This window comes from Peromyscus maniculatus, chromosome 11 (assembly GCF_049852395.1).
Source record: "Peromyscus maniculatus bairdii isolate BWxNUB_F1_BW_parent chromosome 11, HU_Pman_BW_mat_3.1, whole genome shotgun sequence".
In the NCBI taxonomy this organism is placed as follows: Eukaryota; Metazoa; Chordata; class Mammalia; order Rodentia; family Cricetidae; genus Peromyscus; species Peromyscus maniculatus.
In genome coordinates, this window is record NC_134862.1 from 69,236,912 (window position 1) to 69,250,909 (window position 13,998).

The window sequence follows — 13,998 nt, forward strand, 5'->3', positions numbered from 1 at the left end:
GTATTTGTGGGGGAAACATTTTAAATGGAGCCTGTCCTGGAAACCTGGGGTGTCTGGCTGTTCCTCACCTGTGGTGGCAAGCAGATGCTGAGGAGTGCTGGAAATGTCTTTCTTCACGTTGCGCAGGGTGACTATGTACTTGGTGCCAGGCAGCAAGCCGGTGATATCGTAGGTGTGCTGTTCCTTGGGCACCTGGACCTGCTTTGTATCATGCTCCTTCCCCAGGGGGTAGTAGCTGAGCAGATAGTGGTCCACCTCACTGGAGGGCTCCCAGCTCACCAGCAGGGAATTCTCCGTGCTCTTGAGCAGCTGCAGGCCCTGAGGCGCCACCACTGGGGGCAGAAAAGGAAGGAGAGGTGAAGGTGGAGAGGGTGGTACTTGGTGGCCAAGGGAATATTCATGGCGCCTACTGCCCATTTAACGCTATGGTGGTAGGCCTGCGGGATGCAGACCATGCTTGACACCATTCCCCCAGGAGGTTACTGCCTGGTTGCACACCACCAGCACCGGGAGCAAGTCCCTGGGGATTTTATTTGTGCAACTGCATATTCTCAGACCTCTCCCAGGAACTTCCATGTGGCAAGCTAGGCAATGGGCCCAGCACTTTATTCTTTTTTTGTTTCATTCATTGAAAATTTCAGACAAAGATACATTGTATCTTGAGCATATCTATCACTTCCTCCCCCTTAACATACTCCTTCCCACCTTCGTGTCCCTCCCTCCCTCTTCTCTTTCTCCTTCCCGTCCTTTCTTTTTGTGTATAACTGGCTGAGTCCAGTCAGTGCTTCCTATGTGCACTTGGGTGTAGTCCTCACCAAGCTACTAGAGGCCACACCCAACAGCCATCAGTTGTATAAACTCCTCAAGTAGGGGAGCGACCTGGGATCCCCTCCCCCACCAGCCAACTCCACTGTTCAGCCCTCCAAGGCGATCGATCATTATTTAGAGTAAAGGGCGAGATTCCCCAGTAAGACAGGTAAGTGCCACTGAGACCACGGATGGTGGGAAGGGTGGCCCGCAAAGCGTCCCTCTCTGGCTCTCACCCTGGGAACAGTCAGGGCCAGTAAAGCCCATCTCGCAGTAACACTCGCCGGTGTCACAGAAGCCGTGGCCACTGCAGTCGCCAGGACAGCGCTGCTCACTGCAGTCCTCCGCGGTGAAGTCCTCATAGCACTGGCAGACGCCATGCACGCACACGCCATGCCCACTGCAGTCCTGGGGGCAGGCGGCGTAGGCGCAGTCGACCCCCACGTAGGGCTGGTCGCACACGCAGCGCCCGTCCACGCAGCGTCCGTGGCCGCTGCAAGCTCCGGGACAGGTGGGCAGCTCACAGTCGGCGCCTTCCCAGCCCTGCTCACACTGGCAGCTGCAGGTCTCCGGGAAGAAGGTCCCGTGGCCACTGCAGTGGCGGCTCAGATCTGCCAGGAAGGGGAGAAACGGGTGATGGGGGGGGGGGGGGTCACTGGTTAGAGATGGCTGACATTTTCCGGATCCTGTGAGGGCTCTGTGAGGAAAACGCTTTTCACAGGAGGCAAATCTCAGTTTCTCGTTTGTTTGCTTAAAAAGCTGCTCCTCCGGTGAATTCACTGGGTCCCTTCCTCTCTGAATAGCGTTTTTCCATAAAGGGACTTCAAGGGGTCCACATTGGTGGTCGGGCTCTAGCCTCAAGGAGCAGGGCTCCTTATGGCTCCAGATGCTGGTGGATGGAGTTGGACCCAGCGAGGCTGGTTGTGAACACAGAAAACTGCAACCTAGCCCAGGCCCAATGATGGGTGAGCCAGGGCATTTGGCCAGGGCCCTCCCACACAGCTAGGGGAAGCTGGAGGTCAGGCCAGTCAAGGCAATACCTTCTGCTTCTTGGTCTATCTTCCCTTCTTAGGAAACTTCCAAAGTGGGGCTCCTGGTGGGAAGGAGAGTCGGGGGAGGGAGGAGGGGTATCATGCTTTTTTCACAGTGGTGTGTCCCTGGCCTCTCATTTTGTTCCTGGCATTTAGGAGATGCTCTTAACCAAAACAATAAACAGCACCACTCACTGTCACTTGGGCAGCTTATGTTCTTAAAATATGAAGCTAAGGGGCTGGAGAGATGGCTCAGTGGTTAGGAGCACTGGTTGCTCTTTCAGAGGACCTGGGTTCAATTCCCAGCACCCACATGGCAGCTCACAACTGTCTGTAACTCCAGTTCCAGGGGATCTGATACCCTCACAACAATGTACATAAAATTAAATAAATTAAAAACGAAACAGAACATGAAGCTGGGGAAACATCACACAGGGTACTTTATTACTAATAAAATGTTTAGTTTTCTGAACACTTACTATGGGCCAAGACACACCTTCTAGTCTCAGAACTGGACTAGCTGATAAAATCAGCCTCTTTGGACAGTTGAAATTTCTCAACATCACATTCGGCTTCCTTTCTCTCTTTTTTTTTTTTTTTTTTTTTAGCTGAGGATCAAACCCAGGGCCTTGCGCTTGCTAGGCAAGCACTCTACCACTGAGCTAAATCTCCAATCCTCTTTCTCTCTTTTCTATACTTATCCCTCAAATAGCGATTGGGCTTGTCAGTAAGACAGCCCTGGGATCATTCCCTTCTGGTGCCGTTAGCCCAGGAGGCCAGCCTGCTGAACCCTCCCTGCCTAGGCGTCCAGATGTCCCCTGAGCTGCATAAGTAAATCAACAGCATGGCGTGGCCTGCACCCTGACAAAAGCTGAGTGTGAGAGGGGCCTGCACCAGGATCTCACAGTACCCATGAGGCTAGTGGAGCACCTGGCACATAGCAGACACTCACTAAATGTTTGCAGAGTGAATACCAGGCGGTAATCTCACCAGTAGCTCCCTGGCAGCAGCGGTTGGCACCACATCGCTCCCTCATCTCTGCCATCTCTTCCTCCAGCTTCTTCACCCGGGCCAGCAGGTCCTGGACACTGTCTGCCAAGTCACAGTTCTTCTGCGGTGTCTGGAGACGGATGTTGTGCCTAAAGATGATGTTCTGCTCCTCTCCAGCCTCCCCGGCTGCCAAGAGTGATGTCCCATCATCACTGAGAGACTGCGGGTCAGTCTCTACTTGAACCAGAGCCGACTTGGGCACGTCAATCTTGTAGGTGTGGCTGACAGTGACCTGTTGCTCCTTGTCGCTGCAGCCAGGAGACTCCGGAGAAGCTGGGGCTGAAGACACCAGGAGCACAGAAGCAAGCAGGAGTCCCAGAGGAAAGGCAAAGATCCCCCAGAAACGCATTCTTGGAGAAAGGGATCAGACACTCCAAGAGGCCTAGATCCAGGAGAAGAACACAAGGAAAGCTGTGAGGCTTGCTGGGAGGAAATTGCCCTTTTTTAGCAGATTCTGAGTCCATACACTGTTCACAGTACCAAGAAGGACTTCTCTTCACATTCACCTAAGCCAGCCTTTCATCTCCCTAATTCCTGGTGTTTATAGCAGCCTGAATGTTGACCACTTCTTCCATCAACAGTGGCAGCTGCACACAGAATGCTTGCTATTCCCCGACAGCAACTATTCTGTGTATTCACATTTACTAACTCATTCAGTCATTGCAACAGCCCTATTGTTAACCCCATTACTTCTTCACATGTCTTAGAATCGAGCTTGACCTTGCACATGCTAGACAAGTGCTCTCATGTTGAACTATACTGATATATATTTACTGATAGGCAACTGAAACACATTTGCAAACACAGCTAAGAGTCATGGGTTTTTGTTGTTGTTGTTATTTTGTTTTGTTTTCTTTCAGTGCTTAGGGGAGGATGTCTTGCTTACTGTGCACATTTCTACCACTAAGTTACACTTACCCCCAGCCCAGGAGGAGGATTTGAAACTGGGCAATCTGATTCTCAGGTCCAAGCTCATCACCACGCCATGCTTTTGTGCACCAATAAGGAGGTAGATGCTGGAAAGGTTGAGCAAGTTGTCCTGGGTACCACAGCCAGAAAGGGCAGAGAGTGCTCAGACCCAAGTCCACTGCCTCCAAGACTCCTGCTCAAGCCTCCTTCACATGAACCCACAGGGAATGAGGATTTCAAACAAGATCACCTATCCTCAAGCCTTGTCTGTTGCCCTCTCTTACCCCAGCTGGAGTACACTCATGTGTTTGGCCTACATTCAAATGGAGCATTGATGCAAATACCTTTGTCCCCATGCAATTCCCTCATTTGATCAGATTGACTGTTCTTGGAACTGAAGGGATGTGTCACCACAGAGAACTAACCAAAACGGCACCAAGCTGGCTCTTTGTCACATTTGTGCTTCTTCGTGGGGCACAGTGTGGTAATCCAACACATGTGTACATTGTGTAATGATCAAATCAGGGTAATAAGCACTTCCATAGCTTTAAACTTTAGCTATTTTGTGTCTCGGGGGTTTGGTATTCATTTAGTTATTTTGCAAGAGAGAGCTCTTCATATTACCCATTTGTGCTATTCAGTCCTTAGCTCTGCCTGTCATTTGAGGCATGTGTTATTAATAGCAGTGAAAATAGCTCACCTGTTCCAAGCTCTTTCTGAATTTTAGGCTCTGGAACACTCTCCAGATGGAATGGAATGGTCAGGGGACATCTCTTACTGTCAGGATTCCATTAATAAATAGGTAGCAAGCATCTATACTCCTTCCAAAAGTTAGGAGGGCTGGCGAAGCCAGGGTGAATAGAAGGGCATGGCAGGAAAAGAGATGGACGCCTGACTAGCCAGGAGCAAAGCAGGGATCTGCCCTTGGCAGAGGTGTGGGTGAAGCTCCACAAAAACTCCATCCTACAGTTTGGTGAGATCAGGCTGATGCTATAGAACAAGGCTCATAAAAGCCCCCCAACAGGGCAACTGAAGTTGCCACTGAGACATGGCCCAAGGCTCAGCAGGGATTCTCTGCCCCCGTGGGCAGAGGCCAGCAGGAAAAATGGGAGTCTCTGAAGCACTCACAAACAGTTCCTACAAAGTGGTGTGGGTCCAGTACTGCAGACCTTTACCATAGCAATAACTGGAAAGAACTAACTAATAAAGGTGTCTGTTCCCCACATCACACCACACCTCAGAAAGCAAGTTGGGAAAGACAGAACAGTTGAACAAGTTGTGAGAATACAAACAACATCCAGGTACACACACACACACACACACACACACACACACACACACTGTGTGGATATCAGCAACCTGAACCAGGAGAAAAGAAAAGCCGTGCACTGAGGAGACTGAGGTTCGGACAAGAGAAACGATTTGAGTTCATGAAAGTGATTTCATACCAAAGCAAGGAGAAAAGCTTGGGGATCTGCTTGAGACCTCTGTGAGAAGGTGGAATTGGGAGAGCCAGCACAATGAGCTGGAGGGTAGGTGTGGAATAGAAACATGGAGTAGAGATTCATTGAAAAGTTCGTCCCAGTGATAAAGCAACCAAACACAAACTGTCCACGGAAGTCTCCAGCTGGAGGCCGAGGAGCAGTGGCCATAACAACTTGCTGCTGACCATATGTGACCACTAAGTGCAAGGCCATAGATTTAGACCCAGGTAAGAATGGAACCTTCACTTCCATGTGCTCCTGGGCTCACTCAAGTGTCTACTGTGGATGTAGCAAGACATAATCTATACTCTCCAAAATCCCCTCTGGGCAACATTAGAGCCAACAAAATCAACTTCTCTGCTCGCTCTTACCATCCAGCGCCACCCTCCAGGCTAATGCTCACTATTCCTGAGTCCTAAATGGAATGCAGATGTTTTTTTTTCTGAGAAGTTCCCAACAAAAAAATAGGGAACTCCTGCCATAAACCACAGCAAGGCTGTCCAAAACCCCGTCTCACAGTGTTTGTTTTTGAAGCCTGGAACATGAGAAACCCCAGAAGCTCTTGCAGGAGCCTCCTGTGTCGCCTGGCCTGAATTGTAACAAGATGTCCTTGCTAATCACAGCCTCTCAGATTGCACATGTTGAGCTCAGCTTTTCCTGGGCAGAGGGATTGCTCGAAAGAAGATGAGCAGGACAAGTCCTCAATCCGACACTGTCAAGTGTGAGCAAGCAGGGAAGCGGCTGCCTCTGGCTCCAAGGCGCGGCAGGAGAGAGCCTTCCCCTGCTGACCATCATGAGGAAGGCATGACTTCATCCTCTGTATTAATATGCATAGCACACCACAGACAGCTCTCTGTAGGGGGTAGAGCGGGACAGCAAATTTCACCAAGAAAAACCATAGATGATACATTTCCGAGTAAAGATGACTCTATGGGGAGGTAGATTCTGATGGAAAGTGGGGAAGATGCTGGAGGAATTCATGAGGCAAAGGGCTTTTATACATTGGAAACCATGGAAACCAAGCCCCCCACCCCCCAGGAACTACGGTCTCATTGAAGCTGAGCATCATTGCGGGAGGGGCATTTGAGTGGTGTGAGAAGGTAAGAGACAGTGGTAGGAGCAAAGGCTGCCACTGTGGCCATTCTCTCACAGAGTTTACTGCTCACCATGACCTAAGTGGATGGATGGTCCCCTGGATCTGCCTTGAGACACACTGATGTCACAGGGTTCGATGTTTGCATGCTCTTTCTTCTTGGTAGCTGCAGCTACTCCTGTGCCTTTAGTTTCTAGCCCAAGTGGACCACGTCCAAATCTGAAGGTCTATTCCCAGCCCAGATTGCCTGTTAGTTCAGGGATGGCAATTGCTAGAACGATACAGGTCCTTCCTGTTTTCCTAGCCACATAGCATAGCTTTGGCCCAGTATTTTGTGAATTAAATAATAGCAACACTAAATTTGTGTGTGTTTATTGGATGTTGGGTACCGGGCCAAACAATTTTAAAACATGAGCTTTAATTAGTGCTCAAAATGATGATAGTCAATCAACAATATTCTTTGTCCTGAGCACTCAAAATGTTAAATAATTGTCAGGACACTCAACTAGCCAAGCATCAGAGCTGGACTCACACACCAGGTCTATCCATTCCTCATGTCTGGATTCTTCATCTTTCTGCAATATATACTGTAGATGTGGAAAGAAAAACACAAAATATCCTCTTTCCTGCCATATTTCCTTCGGGAGATGGGCTCCGAAAGGAAAGGAAAGCCAAGACATACCAGGTATTCAGCAAAACATCAATAAATCAGTAGCGGAAGCCTGAGCCTGCTTGGCCTGTAACCAGTGCATGCTGATGCTAGAAGTGATGAATTATGCTTCCCTCGAAGGGAGCTTAGGTCCCAGCACCTCCCAGAAGAAGGTGGGAAGCAGCAGAGAATACCAAGACCTCTCTCCACTGGGCTCATGTCAAGCAAGCCTTAGCAGGAGAGCATGGCCTCTCAGTTTCCAAGCTCTTCTCCTTAGGGATGAGTGGCCTTTGTGTCACCTCATTCTCTCCAGAGAACGACACATACTCTGAGTCGGGAACAGGAAATACTGCTTACATCAAATAGGCACTTGCCAGCTTCTGGCCACTGGCAAAGAGCTTTGTACTTAAATTCGAGGCTTTCTCTGCGCCTGCATGACCTCATCCTGCCTAACGGTTAACCACAAGCAAATGAGTGCACTGCTTTGGGTCTTAGAAGAGCTGTATTATCATGGATTTCCAGTAGAGTCACTAAGAAGATATTCTCTCCCCAAATAATAGGGTGGACCTCATTGAACTATGAAGGAAAATGAAGGAGTGGGTGGCCAAGGACGTCCTGGTGTCACAAATGTCATTGGCAGACTTCACTCCTCCCTCTACTCTTCTTGAGCAGAGTTTGCCAGTGGTCTCCAGCCTGGGCCCTGCATGGTGCTGTGTCTTGTGACAACAGTATTTGGTCTAGGAAATCAAGTTCTCAGGGAGCTGAACAACCTACTGTGGCCTGACCCATCCTGGACGTGAGACCTCAGACAACCAATGTCCCCATTTGCCATTCTTCAGTATGCAAGAGAATCTGGTATATGAGGCGGCACTGATTCTGCCAGCCAGCCTCCAGCTGAGCCAACCTCACACAGGTGTTTTTATATGTGACTCTGAACTCTCTGAACAGGCCCTCCATACAGGATGAGAGACCAGTCAAGAATGAAGACGTGGCTTTATGTCATATCACATCCCAGATGGTGTGCTTCTGTACTCCTAGTTCAGTGGGTCCACCTGACGAGTCCCCAGGAAGTGTTTGTAAGGGCTCTCACATCTTATGCAACAACCCTTCATCTATACCTGTTTCCTACCCACCCAGGACGGAAAAGACAATGGATGATGCACCCAGCCCATCCCTGGAGCTCAACTACTTTTTCAGGAGTTTCAACAGGCTCATTTTCTTTTATCAACTAAATCTTAATCTGCCTCTTGCAAAGGGTCCAATGAATGATGATAATGGTAGCTACCATTTTTTCCTAAATACTTCTTATACAGCAGTCTCTACGCTAAGAGCTTTAAAAGCTGTCTGTGAACAATGGGCAAAGACAGTCATTTATCCCTGTGGGAATGGATTAATTTCTCACAGGAAGGCTTTCTGTTAGTCTCCATGGACCAATCTCATTCACAATGGGGAGATAAAATAGACACGAGATCTAAACTCGGGAACCTGCTTTTACCAACCCAGTCCCCAGGATGATCAACTGTCAGTTGATCTACAATTTTCCCTATTTTCCATGGCAGTGATGGGCACCTGATGACACTTGTCCTTCAGGTGAATGCTAATAACACATAATGAAAAGTTACAATTTCTCTCTTTAGCTCAAATGTGTTTTTCCACACACTGAAACAACTTTGAAGTTGCAGCCTCCCATCAAGCTGAAGGGGCAATGCTGATTTCCAAGAATGCACACTGTTCTACCCACATTGGCTAGGCACGTATTTAGACAGCCGCTGTTGGCCTCTGCCTGAGTCCTCTGTGGTGGAGCCAGGCCAAGCTGCTGACCATCAGGAATCAGGTCTGATAGCCTAGCATCATCCACTTACAGACTGGTGGTTCCAAATGCTCCAACAGAACCTAAACCATGATCTCATGTCTGCAGTCAGATCCTATGGGAACCAGGGCCCCCGAGTGAGTGATGGAGGGGTAGAGTTTCCATGGGCCTGGGCGTGATTTCCTCAGGCATCACCTCAGAAAAGAGCTGGTCTACCCTACGTGTCAAACCACGTCACAGCATTGGAATGGAAGCCAAGAGCCACAAGATGGACTGGAAATCATCTGCCCTAGATTCCTTGCTTTGGGAACCAACACACTTGCAAACAATAAAAGAATTCAAAGTAGCATGCAAGAAAGCCAGGTGCTTTTCCACTTTGGTCCCAGGGGAAGGACACCAGGATTGATAATCCCTGTTTCCTCCTGTGTCTCTTCTCTTGACACTGTCACCATCACTGGGTCTATAACAGACACAGAGCCATGGCTTACCTGTGCGCAGATGTGGATACTCTGTTACTTTTATGTTGAGCTTATTCTTCTATGAATGCTTATTTAAGCAAATCTGGTCCTTAAGAGTGAAATGCTGTCTTTTCTCATTTGGTCTTCTTCCCCTCCTCTTATCCTGGCCCTCTCCCACCCTCAAAAATTATAAACATAAAGTCAGATCTCCAAAAGTGAGTCCACCACATCACTCTTGAAGTGTTTCAACATGCCTGCTTTGGGGCACTATAAGGGTAACTATATGAGAATTGAGGGGAAAGAAATTCTCTTCTCATAAATAATAATTAAAACACATACAACTAAGTGGGCCCCTTCATGTAAGTTTGTAAGCATCATTCTCATTGGTTCACACAAAAATCTCAAAGACAGAAAAGTTATAATAGTTTCCTAATCACAACTGAAATGAAAATTCTGTTTTAAGAGAACAACGAGCTATACCACATAAGAAATTACACAGAGAGAAGAAGTAACATGAATAGACTTCGAAAACATTCCATCAAAATACATTGCTTCAGGTAAAATCTGGTGCCCTACACACTGCACTTGACAGGTGAGGGCGTGGTACCTCCCCACAAGGGGAGGACAAGGTCTAATGCCAACAATGAAGACATGGTTCACAGGTTCAAACACTGGGAGAGAGTGTTTGAACTTAGTCTGTATTGCCTTTCCTGGATTTTCAGCAGTACACTTCAGCCTACAGTCATTCCACACCAGCCATCATCCTCTTCCCAGTCACAGGTAAAGCCTCAGCAGCTGGCATTCTTACCTGGGAGGTTGCCGGACACCACTTCCAACCCTCCTGCCTCCCGCGCGCTGGTCCGTGTACTGCAGACCTCAAGGCTGGCCTATCCCTCGATGTCTCCTCTCTCTTCTTCCCTCCCTGGGTTTAAATCATGGCCGGGACAGAGGAGGAGCCAATCAGTGGAGACTCCGGGATTTTCCTCCCATCCCGGACTCTGTTAAGGATTGAGCAATTCATTCTCCTATTCTAACTAGGAGAGGAAAAAAAATATACATCCCCCCTTTCCTTCTTACTTTGATTACACAGCAGCTAAAAATACCACGGGCTGTTTCCATTTAAGCAGATGCAGAACAAGGATATTAAAAAGTTTGCGTGTCTCCTGGCCAGGAACTGAGTCTCGGGTTTGAAAGTATATTTATTAAGTCTCTTTTCCACGTTTCAGACATTCCAGAACTTACTACTCTTAAAATAAGAAAAAATCCTTTAGAATAGAAAGAAGTCAGCAGAAACTTCCAGGGGTAGACCCCGCTTTGACCTCACACCTCTATCACCTCACACCTGTGAGAGGCAGGGCCCTGGAGAGGACTGAGTACAAGAAGAGCAGTCCGGGGACTTTGGGGTGCACTCTGCCACACACCTTCCCAGGTGCCTCCCACACGCTGGCTCCATGAGAACTCTAACCGAGGAAGGAGAGCATCACCCATCCCAGACTCCGTTTTTCTCTTGCCACGTACAGACCTTCATCCTTCCTATGGTGTTTCTGTGGGTCACGGGCCAACCTGCATCACCCTCCCTCACCACTCCTCCCGGCCCTGCCCAAAGCGGATTCTGGAGGGCAGATCCACAGCACGATGGAGAGAGCCCACAGCTTTCCGGTACATCTCCACTGCCGTCCGTCAAAGACTGTTAGAGGGAACAGAGATGGATGAGGACAGCGGGAACGAGTTCTCTCCAGCTTTACAGAGCCAGGCCCGTTCCGCTCATCAGGCGCTATACTGAAGCAACATTTTTCAAAAGGGAAAAACGGCTTATGCACAAGTCAGTTGTGATGCTTAATCCTGATGGGGTTTAGAGTCACCCTGGAGACAGGCTCCTGAGTGTGTCCCTGAGGGCGTTTCCAAAGGTTTAACTGAGGTGGGAAGGCCCACCCTGGACGTGAGTGGCACCATCCCAGGGACTTGGGTCCCAGACTGAATGAAAAAAGAGGGAGGGCAACAGGAGCATCTGTCTTTCTCTGCTTCCTGGTCACAGATTCAACATGGCCAGACTCCGTACACCCCTGCCGCCACGCCTCGCTTCCTGTGGTGGACTTGATGTAAACTGTGAGCCAAAATCAACTCTTCCTCCCTCAGGTTTTTTTATAGAAGTGAGAAAATAACGAATGCAGCAGCTAAGGATGAAGGTGCAAAAGGAAGGCTCAAATCCATCTCCCTGAAAACAGGATTCCAGGATACTTAGGGGATAAAGAAGCAGGGTTGTCAAGAGGCATGGCGAAAGGTGTTGGAAGTGAGGAAAGGTGAGGTAGTCAGGGGTCAGCATATGTCTAACCAGACATCCGAGCTCTTCACAGGACATGTGTTCAGAAAATGGTGGTGTTAGCGGGATCAAAAAGCAGATGTCAAAGGGTCTTACACTTTGCACAGGCCCGGGTGGAGGGGTCCAGTAGTTTCAACTGAGTTGAGGTAGCAAAAGTGACCTCCAAATTCTAAAATAAAAAACGTAGGCAGGTTTTCTCTTATGACTCACATAGCAAAGGTCAGTGACAGCAAAGGTGATGGATACTAATATATCCCTTAGCTACGTGATCTCTGAACTTGGTCATAAAAGCTGGTAACTAAAGTGAGTAGCAGTCAAGTGTTCAGTCTAAAGGGGTTACTCAAGATTCCCCCTGGTTTCAGTTTAGAGATGAGCCCAGGGTCAAAGTGCTCAAGTCGAAAGCTTGTGTCTATAACTGGCAGGTGACCTTTGGCTTCACCTCTTCATGTCTCATTTCACTCCTCTCTGAAACAGGAGCCTTATACATATTGTGCAGCTTGAACAAGTTGAAATACATTAGATCTTAGAATACTCCAAAGGACAAGATGAGGATCCAGTAGCAGCTGCTTTTTTTGCTCTGATTATTATCCCTTTTGATTCTTGTATGTCCCACTAAATAATACTTGATAATCCCCATCTCAGTCCAGAGGTTTTCATAGTTCCCCATCGGCTTCACTTACAACCACGAACAGTTCTGCTACCTGCCCCAGGAATCAGGACAAGAGAGTCACAAAAGTGTCCAGGGTGGGGAAGCTGCAAATGGCCAGGAAGCTCCACAGCCCCAAATATCTTTCCTCCCCTGTAGATGTAACCAACCGTCTTATTAAATAAGAAACACAGAAGCAATGTAAAAGAGAAAGCCAAGAGGTCAGAGCTCAGAGCTAAAATCTCACCCTTCCTCCTTCTGTGTCCCAGCTTCCCGAAAGAGAGCTATATCCTGTCTGTTCGTCATTTTATAGTATTTTGTTCTGCCTTCTCATTGGTTGTAAACCCAAACACATGACTGCCTCATCACTGTCTGAATGTACAGCCCCCTAGGTCTTAAAGGCATATGTCTCCAATGCTGGCTGTATCCCTGAACACACAGAGATCTATGGGATTAAAGGCGTGTGCCACCACTGCCACACTCTGTCTATGGCTCCAATAGCTCTGACCCCTGAGCAACTTTATTTATTAACATACAATCAAAATCACATTTCAGTACAATTAGATTACCACCACATTTCCCCTCTTCTATTTTAATAAAAAGAAAAAAAAGCAAAAGGTTATAACTAACAAAAGAAAAACTATACACAAAAGTACAATAACTATATACAATATATACAAATAATAAATACCTAAACAGGTATTTGACAAATCAGAGAAAATAATTCCATTATCTATCCTATTTTGGTAAATCCAAGATGTATCTATTGCACTTTCTATCCTAATTAATTTTCAACTATAACTAACTAATCTTCAACCATAACTAACTAATCTTCAACTCCCTCAGAGACCCAAGAAGGGAATAATATTAGCTAACAAAAATAAAAACAGGAAGTGCATGCAAGCAACTTCCAAAAAATTTGTGAGTTGACAGAAACAGTCAGCTGCCTGGGCAGTCACCTGAGGTTTCTCCGCAGTGTTGGGGCATCATCTTCGGCCTATAGGCTTAGTGTATCTGACAGACTCATTTGTGAAGTAGGATGTACACAAGGTCAACAGTTCAACCTCACATTGGGTGAGAGCAGTCCACGTATCAGAAACACCTGAATTCCATTAGTGTCCTGTCATGATTCAGGATTTTAAATTCTGGAAATTGTTGACCATTTTTGAATTCAGCTGTCCATTTTTCTTGGCTATGTATATATGGCTTCATCTCAACATCTCCTTCTTCTCCACATCCCTCTATTAAATGCCAGTCTACTATCGAGAGGTGTGAGCTTTCAGCTGCTGTTCCATTGCACAACAGAAGCCATCGGCCCTCTGCCTGTTAAGCTGCCTTCGAAGAAAAGGGCACCGTACCTTTTCCGGATGCAAAGGCCACTTCAGGGATGGGGCCATGTTGTCCTGGCCTCAGAAGATGCCTTTTGATAAAGTCATAACCACACTTGTTTTGGCAAGAATCAGTAGTCCTTTGTTTCGTGTCCTGTCTGTCCATTTTGTCCTGTTGATTCGAGGATACTTTGTTGTCCAGTGGCTAACTTTTGCCACAATGAAAGTTGACTCCATATGCAGTTTCTTCAATGCCCATATTTTCTCTGAAGTAGATTGGTACTGCCAGGAGCCGACATGTCTCAAAAAAGAAAAATTTTCTAAGTTATTAAAACATTTTAAATGCCATATTCTGTAGATCTCTGAAGGGTTTGAAGATGACCTGTCTGAAACGTCTCTGCTCAATTTTTAAA

The 13,998-nt window shown here is 47.5% G+C and overlaps 1 protein-coding gene across 2 annotated transcripts in view; it reads right to left on the bottom strand.

The window, feature by feature from the left end:
• Tnn (tenascin N) overlaps nucleotides 1-10,196 on the bottom strand; it is a 68,833-nt gene extending 58,637 nt beyond the window's left edge. Inside the window, exons 1-4 of one of the 2 annotated variants that reach the window (XM_006973813.4) lie at nucleotides 10,100-10,196; nucleotides 2,829-3,270; nucleotides 1,044-1,418; nucleotides 69-332 (exon numbers count right to left, since the gene is read on the bottom strand). In XM_006973813.4, coding sequence (XP_006973875.2) covers nucleotides 69-332; nucleotides 1,044-1,418; nucleotides 2,829-3,237 — 1,048 coding nt within the window. In that variant the 5' untranslated portion in view covers nucleotides 3,238-3,270; nucleotides 10,100-10,196. The remainder of the gene's footprint in view (nucleotides 1-68; nucleotides 333-1,043; nucleotides 1,419-2,828; nucleotides 3,271-10,099) is intronic. The other variant, XM_042258399.2, reaches the window with a different exon arrangement.
• Between the last annotated feature and the right edge of the window lie 3,802 nt (nucleotides 10,197-13,998).